The 16,249-nt window shown below is 37.6% G+C and overlaps 2 protein-coding genes across 2 annotated transcripts; one reads left to right on the top strand and one right to left on the bottom strand.

The window, feature by feature from the left end:
* The first annotated feature begins 991 nt into the window (after positions 1-991).
* c14h2orf76 (chromosome 14 C2orf76 homolog) lies at positions 992-3,604 on the top strand. Its single transcript, XM_067409700.1, has 5 exons — positions 992-1,330; positions 1,444-1,494; positions 1,574-1,611; positions 2,884-2,965; positions 3,197-3,604. Exons 1-5 carry the CDS (start codon positions 1,201-1,203, stop codon positions 3,271-3,273), a joined length of 378 nt encoding a protein of 125 aa, XP_067265801.1. The 5' UTR covers positions 992-1,200; the 3' UTR covers positions 3,274-3,604.
* A 185-nt stretch (positions 3,605-3,789) lies between these two features.
* Positions 3,790-11,933, bottom strand: steap3 (STEAP family member 3, metalloreductase). Its single transcript, XM_067409699.1, has 5 exons — positions 11,798-11,933; positions 9,870-10,359; positions 9,253-9,780; positions 8,971-9,135; positions 3,790-5,397 (listed from the first exon to the last, which is right to left on the bottom strand). The coding sequence occupies exons 2-5, from the start codon at positions 10,350-10,352 to the stop codon at positions 5,125-5,127; spliced, it is 1,449 nt and encodes a 482-aa protein (XP_067265800.1). The 5' UTR covers positions 10,353-10,359; positions 11,798-11,933; the 3' UTR covers positions 3,790-5,124.
* Between the last annotated feature and the right edge of the window lie 4,316 nt (positions 11,934-16,249).

Raw genomic sequence — 16,249 nt, forward strand, 5'->3', positions numbered from 1 at the left:
AACAAAATAACGACTTATTTAGTGATGGCCGATTTCAAAACACTGCTTCAGGAAATCAGAGAGTTATGAATCAGTGTGTCGAATCAGCTGTTCGGAGCGCCAAAGTCACGTGATTTCAGCAGTTTGGCGGTTTGACACGTGATTCAAATCATGATTTGACACAAAAGATTCATAACGCTCCGAAGCTTCCTGAAGCAGTGTTTTGAAATCGGCCATCACTAAATAAGTCGTTATTTTATTTTTTTTTTTGGAGCACCAAAAATATTCTCGTGGCTTCATAATATTAATATTGAACCACTGTACTCACATGAACTGATTTAAATATGTTTTTAGTACATTAATGGATCTTGAGAGAGGAAGTGTCATTGCTGGCTATGGAGGCCTCACGGAGGCATCGGATTTCATCAAAAATATCTTAATTTGTGTTTTGAAGATGAACAAAGGTCCTGCGGGTGTGGAACGGCATGAGGGAGAGTAATTAATGACAGAAATTTCATTTTTGGGTGAACTAACCCTTTAATGTATTTGAAAATTAACCACAAATATTAACATTTTCAGTTAAATGCATATACAATTTTGGGGTACATGATGTTTTTTATTCCATTTTTGGAGTCATGAATCTATTTGGTAAATGAACAGTACATCGATCTACATGCAAATTACTTTAGAAAATGTTTAAAATTCAACCTTACTCAGATAGTTTTTTTTTTTTTTTTTTTTTTTTTTTTTAAATAGTGTTTAAATTATAATAGACTTTTTTTTGCATTACATTTCTGACCAGGATAAATATATAAATGAACACACCTAAGTGCTTATAAAAGAATGAAAATAGGAGCTCATAAAACGAGCTATAAAATATATTCAGATATAACGGACTGCTGTATGCTGACATTTATTTTTCTTTGCCGCTTCCACAGTGAAGGAGTCACGTGTTGAATGTCTTATCTATTGCTCTTGCCTGATACTGCTGTGGCCTAATCGATGCATCATGCAGCGGCTAGTTTGGTCTAGAATTTCACTTCACAGAACATGCTGGAAATAAACGCTTTGAAATCGTTATTATTATAAGTAACGTTACGCTAAATACCGAAGTGCTCATTGCTGTCTGTCATTGTCTTCAGGGTCATTTACATATGTTTATTTTTACGCTATAATCATATAATATAATAATTCAGTGTAGGGAATTTATCCGGGCTCGAGATGTGTGATCAGGCGGTTCTGACGGTTCGTCTGGTTCGGTCTTTTGAGCATCGCAACTTCAAACCGGTGGTGTTCAAAGACGTACATTTAGATCAGACGGTGGAGGAGTTTATTACATTTGTTAAACAAGGTAGACACGACGACAACGGGTAGATGTAAACAGAACTCCCGTGATTCATGTTTATCAGTAAAATTAATTCAGATATATTATAATGAGTAACTAAAGCACTTCTGTCTTTGAAGACGTTTCAACCAGAGCTGGATTGCCTCCACCCTTTAAGAAGTTTGAATATGGTAAGTTTAAACTTGCTAAATTTCCATAAATATGTGTCGCAGTTATTGATTTTAACATCCTGTTGTTGTGTTGTTGCAGACACAATGAAAATCATACACCAAGCTCATGGAGCAAAGGTAAATATCAATATGCTTAGCAACGTGTGGCATAAAATATTGACATGATCACAGCTGGGGAAAGTGCTGTACTTGGACAAGTTCTTCGGCCCTCTGAAGCAGTGAATCTCAACCTTTTTTGAGTAATGGACCTCTGTCATATTTGAAACCATCCTCAAGGACCCCAGAATAAAACCGGCTCATTGGTATCATTAATGTCTTTGAAATAAATAAATATTACTTGCATTTGGTCATCACAAAGACATTAATGATTATTATAGTAAAATGTACTACTACGTTAGTTGACTTTAACTATATTTAGTCATATTGTCAGTTATATTATACATATATTATGGGAACATGTCAAAATATACAAAAAATCATATTCAGATATTTTATAAGGACCCCCTAGCATTATGTCAAGGACCACTAGGCGTCCATGGACCCCTGGTTGAGAAACACTGCTCTAAAGTAGAGCTGCACGATTAGTCGTTAAAAGATCGCGATTTTGTTTCAAACACCCACACAATCTCATTCCTGCTGCTGCTAGTCCTATCATGAATGAAAGAGCTTCACAAACAGTCTTTCAACCACACAGTATCGTTATTTATGTGGTACAAAATGTCCATGTTATCACAGAAGTAGACTGCTGGGTTAAAATTTATCAGCATGTAATCAGCTAGACATAAAAAGAGCAGGAGAATCTGGCCACTTCCCCAAGTCACGCCTCCAGCACTTATATACTTATATATATAGTTATAACACATACCATTGTCCTGTAAAAAGCACTTAATAATCATGATAATAAATAATATGATACAATATAATAAAAGTAATATAATTGTTATTATTAAAGTACATGCTAAATGTTCAGAAACACTTATTAATGCTTTTGAAATAAATCTCTTCTACATCTCTGAGTACATTAGTTAATTCACTGTGAACTAACATGAACAAACAATGAACAACTTTATTTTCATTAACTAACGTTAACAAAGATTAGTAAATACAGTAACAAATGTATTGCCCATAGTTAGTTCATGTTAGTAAATGCATTAACTTATGTTTAACTAATGAACCTTATTGTAAAGTGTTACCAAAAGATCCAAAAAAAAAAGAAAAAAGCTTGCACATGTAATTTTTGTTGAATATCATATTTGATACTTTAGAGACCATAGACATGTGCTTATAAAATATGATACAGTGGCTTAAATTAACTCATTTCTGTACAAAATGAGTAAATTAACCTAATATGATAAATATTGAACAAGATTTTTTTTGTGATTATTTCAGACGAATGAGCTTGTAATGAGTTTAGAAGATGATGAGAAGTTGATTCTGCGTGATGGCTGCAGGTTACGGGCATGTGGTGTTGGTATGTAAAAGCAATATTTAGGGCTTGTTTTGGTGAAGGGAAATAAACTAAATGGAATTGGCGATTAACATTAATATATGAAGGTCATATGCTGTATGATATAATATATATATATATATATATAATGTATATGTTAAAAACAAATGCAAAACTAAGTCTGCCCAATTCTGGTAATTGACTATTTGTGTACCTGCTGAAATCTTTATTTCAACAACTTTCATCTCTTCACAGCCAATGAGACAGAACTTGCCTTCTTCAAAATGGCAGACTATAAAAAGTTCAAGGTCAATCCACAGACAGAATGGTGATGGCATTCAGGATTCAACACCAGAGGCACTTCTTTTCTGCTGTGATCTTTAAATGGGATTGAAACATTTGTTTTAATTTAATCTATAGCTTTACTTTTATATTGTAGTCTTTCCATTCAAATGTTATCAGCACCGTTTCAGATATACAAGACAAATTTTGAGTGATGTTTTTATGTTGTCAAAGAATAATTATTTTCTCAAGAATGCTCTTATTTTCAGAGCTAAAATGTGTTAAATTTCAGTTTGTTTTAAATGTGTTTATGTTTTAATTTCAGTTCGAACAAATCAGATACCAGATATTTTGTTTAATTTAAATGACACATTGGAAGTTGTTTGCTGTTTTTGTTAAATAAAGTTGAAGGTAAGAATCGTGCTTTCACAACATCAAAAACATTACTGTTTGAAAGTTCAATTCAAAACTTATTTTTGTACAATATCCACAATAATAATACAACCAATCAGTCAGACCAAGGAACAGATGTGAAAATAAAAAATTAGTAACATTTAATGAGTTTTTTCAGAGCAAAAAATGCAGTCATTTTATACCATTTTGAATTTGTTTTGTGTATATAAACAGACATCCCAAAACAAATTTAACATTTAACTAGATTACAAAGTTTGAAGACAAACTTTAAGTTGGCTTGAAAAAGCCTAGCTAGAAAGTTTGAAGTAGTTTTAAAAGTTTGAAATTTGAAAGTTTTCAGTTTGAAAGTATTAGTTTAGTAGTTTTGATAGATAGATAGATAGATAGATAGATAGATAGATAGATAGATAGATAGATAGATAGATAGATAGATAGATAGAGTCTCAAGGCTAGGGTACTCAAGGTGGTTGCTAGGGTGTTGCTTTACGGTTGCTAGGGTACACAGGGTCATTGCTAGGGTGTTGCTATGCGGTTGCTAGGGAACTTGGGGTGGTTGCTAAGGTGTTGCTATGTGGTTGCTAGGGTACTCTGGGTGGTTGCTAAGTTGTTTAGGGTGGTTGCTATGAGATAGATCATATTAGATAGATAGATAGATAGGTTTATGAGTTTCAATGGATTAGAAACAGTACATAGAATGGCACTTGAGTCTAATTGAGTTTGAGTCTAATGGGCTTCCGTAGTTTAAATTTGAATGTTGACAGTTGGAATTTGAAAGTCTTGGCTCATTTGAACATTCCGTCAATGAAAGTCAGTGGGATTTTTCCAAGCTTTAATAGTCATTTTTAGGAAAACCGTAAGTCAGATCAGTTAGAAAAGATATAGCACACTAAGTCAGAACAGTCTGAAGGTCTGACCTGAGTTTGGAGTATGTAGAGTTAAAGCTCTAGGAGGAGTTAGAGTTGGAAATTTTAGTCTCAGAAGAAAATAGCATAACAGTAAGTTGGCTTTTTCAAGCCAACTTAATTACAAAGTTTAATTTCACAAAGGCTTTGTTTACAACAGTTTACACATAAATACAGTGCAATTTTTGCCATTATTAGTACTCAGTATAACGTAGGCCTCCCTGTTTGCAAATTGAGTTTGCAAATGGAGTTTACAAAGTAACTGGCCCAGAGGAAGATCATCTGAAATATTGGGATATGGTAACAATATAAGGCACAGTTCAGTTCAAAGAAAGAGTTGAGTCAGGAGTTATTGAAGGCTAGATTACCTCTGCATGATATCACTTTCAGGTAAAGCTGAACTAAACTAGTCAGAGAATTTGACCAGTCTCAAAATACTTTAACATTTTCAACTTTATATTTAGCCCTTGGATTTTACTTGCATATACTTGCATATTTAAACTGTTGGCCACTGCACTGCCAACTGTATATCCGTTTAACACTTCCATCTTATAAAAGTCCACCTAGGATTTCTTCCCAGACTTTCTATGGTATTCTATTAGCCACCACATGGTGGTGCTGTAAAACTGGACAGTTGCGTTTACTCTCCCATCCGCGGCGGATTCGTCTAAGTCTGGTGGAGATGCATGGTAGCAGCAGAAAGCAACGGCACACCAGAATGATGCAGGGCAGAACTACAGCCAGTACGTAGCTGGGTGGCATATAGAATGGATATGCCTCAATGTGGAAGGCAAAATCCCAGCCAAAGAAGAGCGTGTGCATGATGGACAGAGTCAGAGCAATATAGCCCAAACCTGACTGAAGGAAGAAGACAGAAAACAAATTGTGAAGACAGAAAAAAAGCTGTGACTGCTTGTGGGTTGAATGTTCATTTGCATGTTAATCAAAGACATTGCCAAAATGATGTACATTTGAAATCATGTCACAATATCAGGTTTTTTTAATACTCTCCACCCAGAGCAACATTTTCATGTTTCCTACTGGCATAAAAGTCAACTATCAATCAATTAATGCACCAAAACTAGCTTGTTATAACTAACATCAACATGTAGCACAGCAGATCGGATTGGAAGTTTAGGTACCAGGTTTGAACTAGGCCCGTAACTACATATAGTTTGGAATTGTTCAACACTGCTCCTCGAGACCCAGTTCATTTCTCAATATGCATTCTTGTGCGATCTTGCGTCCTTGTGTTTTGGTTGTACATCATCATCAACTGTCAAATATCGATTCAAGAACTCCAGTACAGAGGATGCATCAAATTACCTAGATGTGTTCTTGATATTGAGGATGCAAAGAATGCAGCCTAGAAAATCGAACAGTTAGAAATCCAAAAAGTCATTGTGGACGGATGACGTACGGAAGCCTGTAACCTTTTAAACTTATCTTGTTCTCACTTAGCACAAGAAATTCCCGCTGCATAGGAAATATTTTACATACACACATACATGAAGTAAAAGAAAAAGATCTACAATAATATGATAGTAAGTGAATAATTTATGACATCTATGATCTTATGTTTTATTTTTAGTGCATTGAGTGATACTGTCCCACTACTTATAATGTGTTGGGACGGTCAGTTAAGCAACAAGATCACATCTCAATTCTCACAAAGATAAGTTATGAGTTCTTGAGTTTGTTCAAAGAAGCCTGGTAAGACAGGTCTCCCAAGAGATTGCAAGTTCATTCTTTGCATTCTTAAAATTGAGAAACAGCCCCATTACCCTGTCAAGTTTCGAGACACATGAACTAGCTAATCAGAGTCTTCAGGATTACTTAAAAATTATAGGCTGGTGTGCTTGAGAGGGGCTGGATATAATCTCTGCAGAGTCTATTTTTGAATTTGTGTACACGTGCACAGAGAGTTTAGGCCAGGGTAGGGGTAGTTAGTCATGATGAAAGTCCTGGTAAACTACCTTCATGGAGACTTTGTTTCCATCCCTGATCCAACACACCTTTAAAGTAATCCTGAGCACCTAGTTTAGCTATTTCAGATGTGTTTGATTTAGGTTGGATATCAATTCTGCAGGATGGTACCCCCAGCGGCAGGGTTGCCTACCCCCGCATAACCTCATATTGCTGAGTTCAACATGTTCCTGAGTCAACATTTTTGTTGATCCTGGAACAACATTCAAATCAACCAATCAGATTTGAGGGACAAGTTTACAGATTATGTCAAGTTTAGTCTTAAAATTATGAATTGGTGCTTCTACATCAGTGTTATTAATCTATCATTTCCCTCTGATTTTTGGGATAACATGGGTAGGGTTAGGTTTAGGGGTAGGAATAGAGTTAAGACTAAATTTCCAGACTAGAATGTTGTTCCAGGATCAACAAAATATGTTGATCCAGGAACGCATCTAACTCAGGTCCAGGGGTAGCCAGTTCTGCTCCTAGAAAGCTATCTTCCTGCCAAGATAAGCTCCAACTCTAATCAGGATTACTTAAAAAAGACAGGCAGGTGTGTTGGAACAGGGTTGAACTGACCGCTGCAGGAAGGTAGCAGGTATAGGTTTGGTCACCCCTGGTGTAAGCAGAGTATGGGCTGGTTCAACAAAGCTCCAGCCAAAGTAGTCAAGTGTGGAAAATGTGTAATGAAAGTCTTTCCCAACCCTGTTTCTGGAGGCACACCAACATTACACATTATCGAACTCTTCCTAATCAAACACACCTGATTCATCTTGTTAGTAAAGACTCGAAAACCTGAAATGGATGAGTCAGATAAGGGAGAGATCCAAAATGTGCACTGTTGGTGTGCCTCAGGGCAGGGACATGCACAGACATTTTGGGGGGCAGGGGCTCAAATGGAAAAAGGGCACTTCTCATAATTATTTATTTAAAAAAATAATGAACCCTTACATATATTAAGACAACTTTGACTTCCCTCACACTCACGCAATTGTTTTATACTCCACAGAGTTCTACAAAATAATCAGTTCACACAGACACCATGGTCTTCTTTAGTATTCACTAGGTTTATCACAAGAGAAGTCAACAGCAACTATTTTCAAGTGTCTATATATATTTAAAATAAATGACTGCACCAAGGAGAAGGACATAGTTTCACTAATAATTTATGTTTATTTTGCACAAATCAATAAATCGTTTTTTAATTTTTTTGGTGTCATTGGAATACTTCTTTCATGAAGTGGACAATTTTAAGACTTTGGTCCATTTTTGCTTCCATGTCTTTTACTCTAATGGAAAGGAAACTTTAACCCTAACCCTACACATTTAGATGGAGTTTGTTTTAAGCCTACTACCCTCCGTCTGTTTGCATCTGTAGATCTTCTAAATTAACCAAAACAAGCTAATCTGCATATTTAAATACATCAAGAATATTTTTCCTGAACTGTTAATACATTATATATTATAACAAATGCCTGCAGAGGGCGCTAAAAGCCTGCTGATTTGTGTTGTTACACGGCACAGCACGATCAAAGCCAATCACCATAATTAAAAATGCATTATTGGTTAAATAATAATATTCGGCCACTTCTTTGTGATAGAAATGCTACAGCCACTGTAATTTCTTAAACAAGAATATGTGGACATCAAACATGCAAAGACAGAGCAAGAGTTTAAGAGTTATTTATTGATGTATTATCCTGTGTAAGCATAGATTTAAGAATAGCATTATGTAGCTGATGCTGTATTATGATTTTTAAATAGTTTTAAAAAAACCATGCATCCTTAGAAAACTGTCTAATAATGTGATTCATGGATGTGCGTCCATGATGCTCCTCTTCTGGTATTGACAGCCCAACCAATATCTTTACCATGGTTCAAAACGCAATGCATAGCATAGTAAAATAATTTAAATTATAATACGACATAAATTTCATTAGTATCAAATCAGGCAGATGTGTTGATGGTGGTCAAACTATTAATGCAGCGTTAAAAGTTTAAATAACCCTTAAATAGCCAAAACTTTCAGGTTTGTGAACATAGTCTAGCCTACCTGAAAGAGATGCACGGGATGGATCCATCTAGGGCTTTTTTCTTTTTCGCTTTTCATCGCCAGACAGCAGTTGCATTATTGCGGGAATAGTTGTTACAAGTTTACAGCCAGCAGCAAACCCGAGGTAAGGTTGGGGGTGGCGCGTGCGCAAACGTACATACGGGCATGAATGGCGTGTTGCGGAGTGAGTGCATCTGAACTCGACAAAGCCGACCTGATATAGTATTTTTTTATTTGTTTTATTCAGTAAATATATTGGTTTGACAGTGAAGCTGTGCGCAAACAGGAATATATATATTCATTTATTATTAAAAAAAAGGGTGCTCAAGCCCCTTTTTTTGTCTATGTGTGCACGTACCTGCCTCAGGGAACAGGAATGGGAAATACTTTTATGGAATGTATGGGCTTACCTGTACAAATGTAAACTCTCTCCAGTTGAGGGTGTTGCCCACTGAGGGAAGGGAAGTGATGGCCAGTAAAGAGAGGACGCCCAGACCCAACACTCCACAAGAAAGGTACAGCTCAGATCGCCAAACCCCCACCTCATCCCAAGGCTCCTCTACACCTGCTTTAACCTGATTCGTTCAGACAAAAACATAGCATACAGTATACTTTCCTTTTGTTAGGCACTTCAAATGACATACTAAGCATCTCAAGATCATTATTCTCAGGCTGTATTTTTGTTCGCGCACCTGTCTGTAGGCAGTATTGACGAGCCTGTAGAGTGTAATTCTGCGCAGCGGCTGGCAAAGGCTGTATACACCATGCAACGTTGCACACAGGAAGCTCAACAGACCCAGTTGTTTCCTCCGCTGCAACCAGTTGTCCAACCAGGATGGGAAACGTTGGTATTTGGTGCCCTTCCAGAGTTGCAACCATGCAGCAAACAAGCCTGGCAAGTATACAAGTGCCAGGGTCACCAAGGCTACCGCTGGCAGGCTCTCATTCACCAGACCGAGGGCGAGACGGTAGAAAGTATTGTGTCCTTGTGCAAGAAATGGCAGCAGAATTCCCCGCAGAAAACCATATCCATAGAAGAAGAGAAAGAGGAGGAAGGTGACAACAATCGAGCCACTCCAAGATGGGAATAGGCGCAATGGAGCTGCCTCAATTTCTCGAGCAGCGGACAAGCCACCCATATCCACCGGGTGGAACCCCATCTGCCGAGCCAACTCCACAACTTTCCTCTTCCCCTCTGTACTGTTACTGCAGATCAGGACCTACAGTAGTGAAAGGTAAAAGCTCACAGAGTTCAAATAACCCTGCACTAGTTTTCAATAAATACAGATAGCACAACAACAGCTCTGACCTGTCTGCTTCCATCATGAGCCCCAGTCTGCAGCTCCCAGGTTGAAACCATGTTAAATCCTTTGACCACTAGACTGTCTGGAAATAGCTCAGCTAGTCGCTCCGCATTAGAAGGCCCATGGTTATTCATCTCTGCTGCATTACTTACATCCACAAGCACCTTCCCTGCAAGTGCAGACTGTAGCCCCAGCAAGGAGCGGTAATGCTCAGGGAACAAGGCCATAAACACCAGACACCCTGCTTGTGATACTGCCCCCTCCTGGTTCCTCAACTCCACTGCATCAGGGAACAGTCCTGACGGGATGCGATTTACACACCGACTCCCAACCACCACTCGAACACTACAAGCTACCAGCCGCACAGCCAGTGAGCGAGAAAAGTCTCCAGAACCGAGTATGGCCACCGTAGGGCTGGTCTTCAGAGCAGGGGCTTCAGCAGGGACTTCAGAGTCTGAGAGCAATGGAGTTGTCAAATCTTCTGCCATAATGAACCTGAGATGAAGAGTGTAAGTTTATATATAATTATGAATTTCAAATTGATGTTTCATGTCAGACCGCCTTCTGAATTCAACTTACGAAGAAAGTTCAAAATGCTTATTTTATGTCCGTATTCAACTTACGTATTCAAATGACTTTTTTGTTAGTTGAATACGGAAGGCGGTCTGGCAGAAGCTAGATATTTTGCTTAATAACATGCTGTACGGATATTTTTCTTACACAAACGCATCGCTTCGCTTCAGAAGGCCTTTAGGTTGAAGGTCAAAATTACAGTTTCAGTGCAGCTTCAAAGGGCTTTTAACGATACCGGACGGGGAATAAGGGTCTTATCAAGCGAAACGATCGGTCATTTTCTAAAAATAAAAAAAAAATGTACATGCTTTATAAACACAAATGATCACCTCGCAAGTGCTTCCGATGTCCTACACCTTCCCTGTTAAACTTACGGAAAAATCATTTGTGTTTATAAAGCATATCCATTTTTTTTTTTTTTTTTAGAAAATGACTGATCGTTTCTCTAGATAAGACCCTTATTCCTCGTCTGGTATTGTTTAAAGCTCTTTGAAGCTGCACTGAAACTGTAATTTTGACCTTCAACCGTTTGGGGTCCAGTGAAGTCCACTATTAAAATCCTGGAATGTTTTCATCAAAAACCTTAATTTCTTTTCAAATGAAGAAAGAAGGACATGGACATCTTGGATAAAATGGGGATGAGTAAATTATCAGGAAATTTTAATTTAAAAAAGTGAACTAATCCTTTAACTCCCTGGAGCCGTGTGGAGTACATTTATGTCACTTTATGTCACTTTTTTTTTTTCGAGCTTCAAACAGGTGGTTTCCTTTCACTGCCATCATAAAGCTTTGGAGCATCAGGATATAACTCTGATTTAATTCATCTGAAAGAAAAATTTCATATACACCTAGGATGGATTGAGGGTGAGTAAATCATGGGGTAATTTTAATTGAACTAATCCTTTAATAAGTTCATTAATACTTGTGTGTAATTAACTATAAAATAAAATATTTGTGTTAAGGACCCTATGTATAAAATAGATCCCCATATCAAAATCATTTAACATTGAAAAAATCCCTAACAATATTTTCCCCCCTTTCTACAGCACAACAGGAAGACAATATACTCTGTCCATTTTCTGGAGTGTTTTTTTGTTTGTTGTAAATAAATATTTGGATGGCATATTATTATTATTATCATTGTTGTTGATGTTGTTGGGCATGTTAGAGGTTTCTATTGTTCGTCCTTCAAATGAGTTGTCAGTAAGTTTCGTTTCCACTAAATGGGTGGGAAACAAACATGCTCAATTGCTCAGGGCAAATGCTAAAGAATATTCTTTAACATTTACATTCCTTTACCTCATTATTCAGCGGTAATTTCAGAAAATCCATTGTATTATATGATTTAACGTGTACTCACCACTTTCAAATATCGTTTTCTGCTGACTCTTGGACTGTGCTCTTCCAGAAGTAACCCGTGCGCTTCCGTTACTGTGCAATAGAGATCATGAGACCGTGCAGAAAAAGTAATTCCTTATCATACACTCACTATCTGTACAGAACATAGGAGAGCGTTGCGTTGCGCTGCAGCATGTTTACTGTTTCTGAATACTAGGGTCGAGATACAGCTGATTGGTCCGAGTCTGAGGTGACGTCTCGAGACCCCTTCCATTCCGGTGCGCTGCGTCTTGCTTTGCGCTCCTGTGTTAACGCCCCCAACACGCAACGGACACCAGTAGAAATAACCTGTTATTGAACGGGATTATAAACAATGCATAATCCAGACATGCACTGGACTCTACCATAGGCCTCTCATGTGAAGTGTGGCACCTCGACCATCCTGTGCTAATATTTTGTAGACTCAGCTGATCGGGAACCTACATCTGTACGGCCGCGATAAGGACGCGGCAAGCATGAGCATGAGCACTGGCTTGTTACGGGACGAGGGTGTTTCCAGCTCCGCCGACTCCTCCTGGTGCAGCTCTAACCGAAAGATGATGGTGTGTGTGTCCGCGCTGGCTGCACTGGCTCTCGGTATCGGGATACTGTGCGCTTTGGCGGCCGGTCCGCTCCATGCACAGTGCGCTGTTGAGTGGTTCGTAACCGCAATAGGCCAACTTGTCCAGATTTACAAACATATTTATACATATCTGCACGTATATTGCTGACTCCCTGTTTGTAGAAACATTTAAAGTAGGCTAGGGCAATTATTTACATTCTTATATACATATATTTAAGTATTTTTCTTATTTAAGTATTTATTTGTTATTTTAGGAAAATCGGTATTCCCTGCTTTGACGTCTCCTCACTCTTGGTCAACCAGATTAAAGAGTGGTCAACAGAAACATGTCCTGGGAAGAGCCAAAGGTGCCTTTATTCTGTGAGTGTGTGCATGAATATAAAGAAAAAGACTAAAGATGTTGGACAGGAAGCTGAAATGGTTCAGATGGGGAGGGCAGGCAACCTTACACTTTTCAGTTTGTGTAAATCCATTTGGGAGTATTTTTTTTTTCCCCCACATTCATTTCACACATTGAGTACAATTATTTGGCCTTGTTTCATTACAGTCTGTACTGTTTTCTTTATTTACCCTGAAAGAATGGAAGTGAAAAGTGACAACATGCCTGTTGTAACAAGACAAATTAAAGTGTTTTGTCATTAAAACAAAATTATAATTTTTTTATATATATATATATAACAGTGTTTTTTAATAACTAAAATAAACTAATTTTGTAGTTTGACATACATACACAGCTCTCACAGAACAGGAGACAAGTAGACATGCCAGCTGAACATTGACTCTCACTCTCTATTGACCCGTTTCTCATGGTTTCTCAATAAAATTCATAAGAATAATGTGAGTTAAATCACTAACGTCATAGAACGGTGAAGTTCTAATAGCTGGACACATTATAACACAGTGTTACAACATACTCTACCACGTAACTGGGATTTAATCCTAGCTAGTGTCTTCTGCTATTGGAGACTGAAATAGTAGATTTTTCTTGTCTTAAAGGTGCAATATGTAATATTTTTTGCAGTGAAATATCCAAAAACCACAAAGCCAGTGTTATATATTTTGTTCACTTGAGTACTTACAATATCTCAAATGTTTCCAACTATTTGTAAATTGTGAGAAAATTGCAGTTTTAACCAAAGCTCCGGGACGTGTGAGGAGTCGCCTGTCAATTGCGTCATACCCGCGTTACCCTCGGTTTCCGGTTTTATTTTGTAGAAACCATGGAAACACCAAAGACGCTTTAATATGTTACATGTTTTAATAGACAAGGGAACAACTGTTTTGATATATTTATAGACAGAAAACTAAATATTGTTAAATAGCTCAACACATTTAGTCTTATAGTTTAAATCTAATTTTCTTGATTTTTTGCGAGTCTCATGCTTTACCATGCCTCAGAGAAAAACACTTTTGTGAAGTAGCTAACATAGCATAATCAGATGCAGCTTTATTTTTAGTAACAGTAATACAGCATTTTCTCCATCATACAATACGTTTTAAAATTAATTGCATGTCATTTATCAACACAATCATCCAGCATTTAATATGATATTGTAAAATCGATCTATCTTACTGCAGTGTGTAACAGTGTCTCACAGCAGCCGTCGAGCAAACGCACAGAGTAACGTTATAACATCATTTTCAACACTCTCAAATGTATCTAATATGATAAACAGAGCTGCGTTACCTCATACTCATGACCGGAAAAGCGGAAGTGGCACCTGTGTCATAATAAAAGTCCCGCTGCTCGTGAGGCGTGTGTTGATCAATCGCTCCAGCTCCTCATTCAGCTCCACAACACTCGCTCCTGCTCTGCTTCATACTACAGTAACGTTAATAATCGCATCCATGAACATGATTTCTTCCCGAGTCCAATCCCTATTCTTTTGCACCATCCATTGAGGTGAAGACCACATGTCCCAAGATTCCTCGCTCAAACTTGGCGTCATCAAGCTACGCCTTTGTTTTGAATAGGCTTCTAGCGACCTCTAGCGGACAGAAAATATTACATATTGTAGCTTTAAATAAACACCAAAAACTGAGATGAAAAATTAACTTAAGTAAGAAATTTACATTTGTAATGGTTAAATAAATGTTCAGCGTAAATGTTTTCTCTATATAGTGTTGATATGGCAACTAGTAAATATAATAGGTAAGTCATATAATAGGAATGAATATATCATCAAACAGGTAATATACAGTATCTAACTAACATTAAATTACCACATACCATTACCATATTACTACACCAGGGTATTTACAAGGCACTTCAAAAAATACCATAGTATTAACATGATACAAAACTCATTTTGCCTATGAAATTTCGCCAAGCAATGGTAAATGACCGCACCTGTATAACCTTGAACATCACTGCTCTGAAGGGCTTAAAACATCCTAAACATTCTGCACAACAATCAAAGCACTGCTCTCATATTTACTCACCTTTTGTTTTCTTGCTGTTTTCTTCTCCATGATTTTTAGGCATAATTGTATGCTTATTAAACTCTGATGATTTGTTTCATATCTTCAGCTGGTGTCTGTTAATGCAGAGGACATCACTGCTACACACACCACTCCTGTGATGAGGTTTGTGGATGACATCAGCTTCAACCTCAGCAGTCCAGACCCAGACACCTGTGATGTTCAGGTGAGGGCGACTTCCAACAGTGAACATGCTACGTTTCCAGTTTTTTGTGAATGTCCTGACAGTAATTAAATCCTACTGGAAATGTTCAATCTCTCCTCAGGGCAGGTCTGTCTCTCGTAGCTGGTATGCCATTTTAGACTCAGGAACAAACTACCTGAACATGTACAACCTCATGAGAGGTGAGTGAGAGAGACTGAGGTGTTGTGCTGGACGAAGATTGCCAAGCCTTAATAACATTACTGACGTAAATTGATTTTAATAATGTTACATATTTATTCAGGTCATTAGTGTTGTTAGTGACTAAAGAGTTCATAGTACAATATTGGATATTTTGTAAAACGTTGGGAACAAGTGTGTGAAACTTATGTTGTTCCTAACTGCTATGACTTTCTATTTTCTGTGAAACATAAAAATATGAGTAGCATACTCTGCCTCTACAAGTAACAGGAACAGGACTTAGCAAAACACCATAAAATTATCACAAAAGCGCCATAAAATATATGACTCATGCGCTATGTAAGTGCTCTGAAGTCATGATTTGACGTCGTTTTTCAATGAAAATCTGTTACTGTTTTGACTGGATCATTGAGTCGGTGAGTTAAACTCAAGAATGGAATCAGTTCAGCTTCATGAACGAATCGCTCAAACTGATTTTGTTAACTGGATAAATGAAAAGATCAGACTCGCACCTTTATGAACTGGACATCCCTAGCTCTCACATGAACCTTCATGAATGCATCAAGAAGCACTATGGCAGATCGGTGTCAAGAGTTTCACTGTTTTGTTCTGCTCTTCGTATGGCCATTGAGGAACCTTTAAGGGAGTGATCAGAATATCCCTCGAAATGTCTCCTTTTGTGTTACACAGATGAAAGTCATAGACATGGTAAAAAAAAAATATTATGTTTAAAAGAATATAATTACATGCCATTTAATTATTTGTCATTTAAGTGTGTAATGTAATAGCAATTTCTGAGTGAAAATTGTTTCTACACCACATTTTTGATGAACAATTTCTAATGAGTTAAATGTTAGAATATCTCTCTCACACACTCTCCTGCTCCTCTCTCTCTCTCTCTCTCTCTCTCTCTCTGTGTTTGCGTTGCAGGCAGTGGCCTCTCATCTTCTCCTACCTTTACTGAATCTACCAGTGACAGACTGTGTACCCAGTTCAGCTCCACTCGACAGAAACTTCCCCCATAAACA

The sequence above is a fragment of the Chanodichthys erythropterus genome, chromosome 14 (genome assembly GCF_024489055.1).
Source record: "Chanodichthys erythropterus isolate Z2021 chromosome 14, ASM2448905v1, whole genome shotgun sequence".
Taxonomy (NCBI): domain Eukaryota; kingdom Metazoa; phylum Chordata; class Actinopteri; order Cypriniformes; family Xenocyprididae; genus Chanodichthys; species Chanodichthys erythropterus.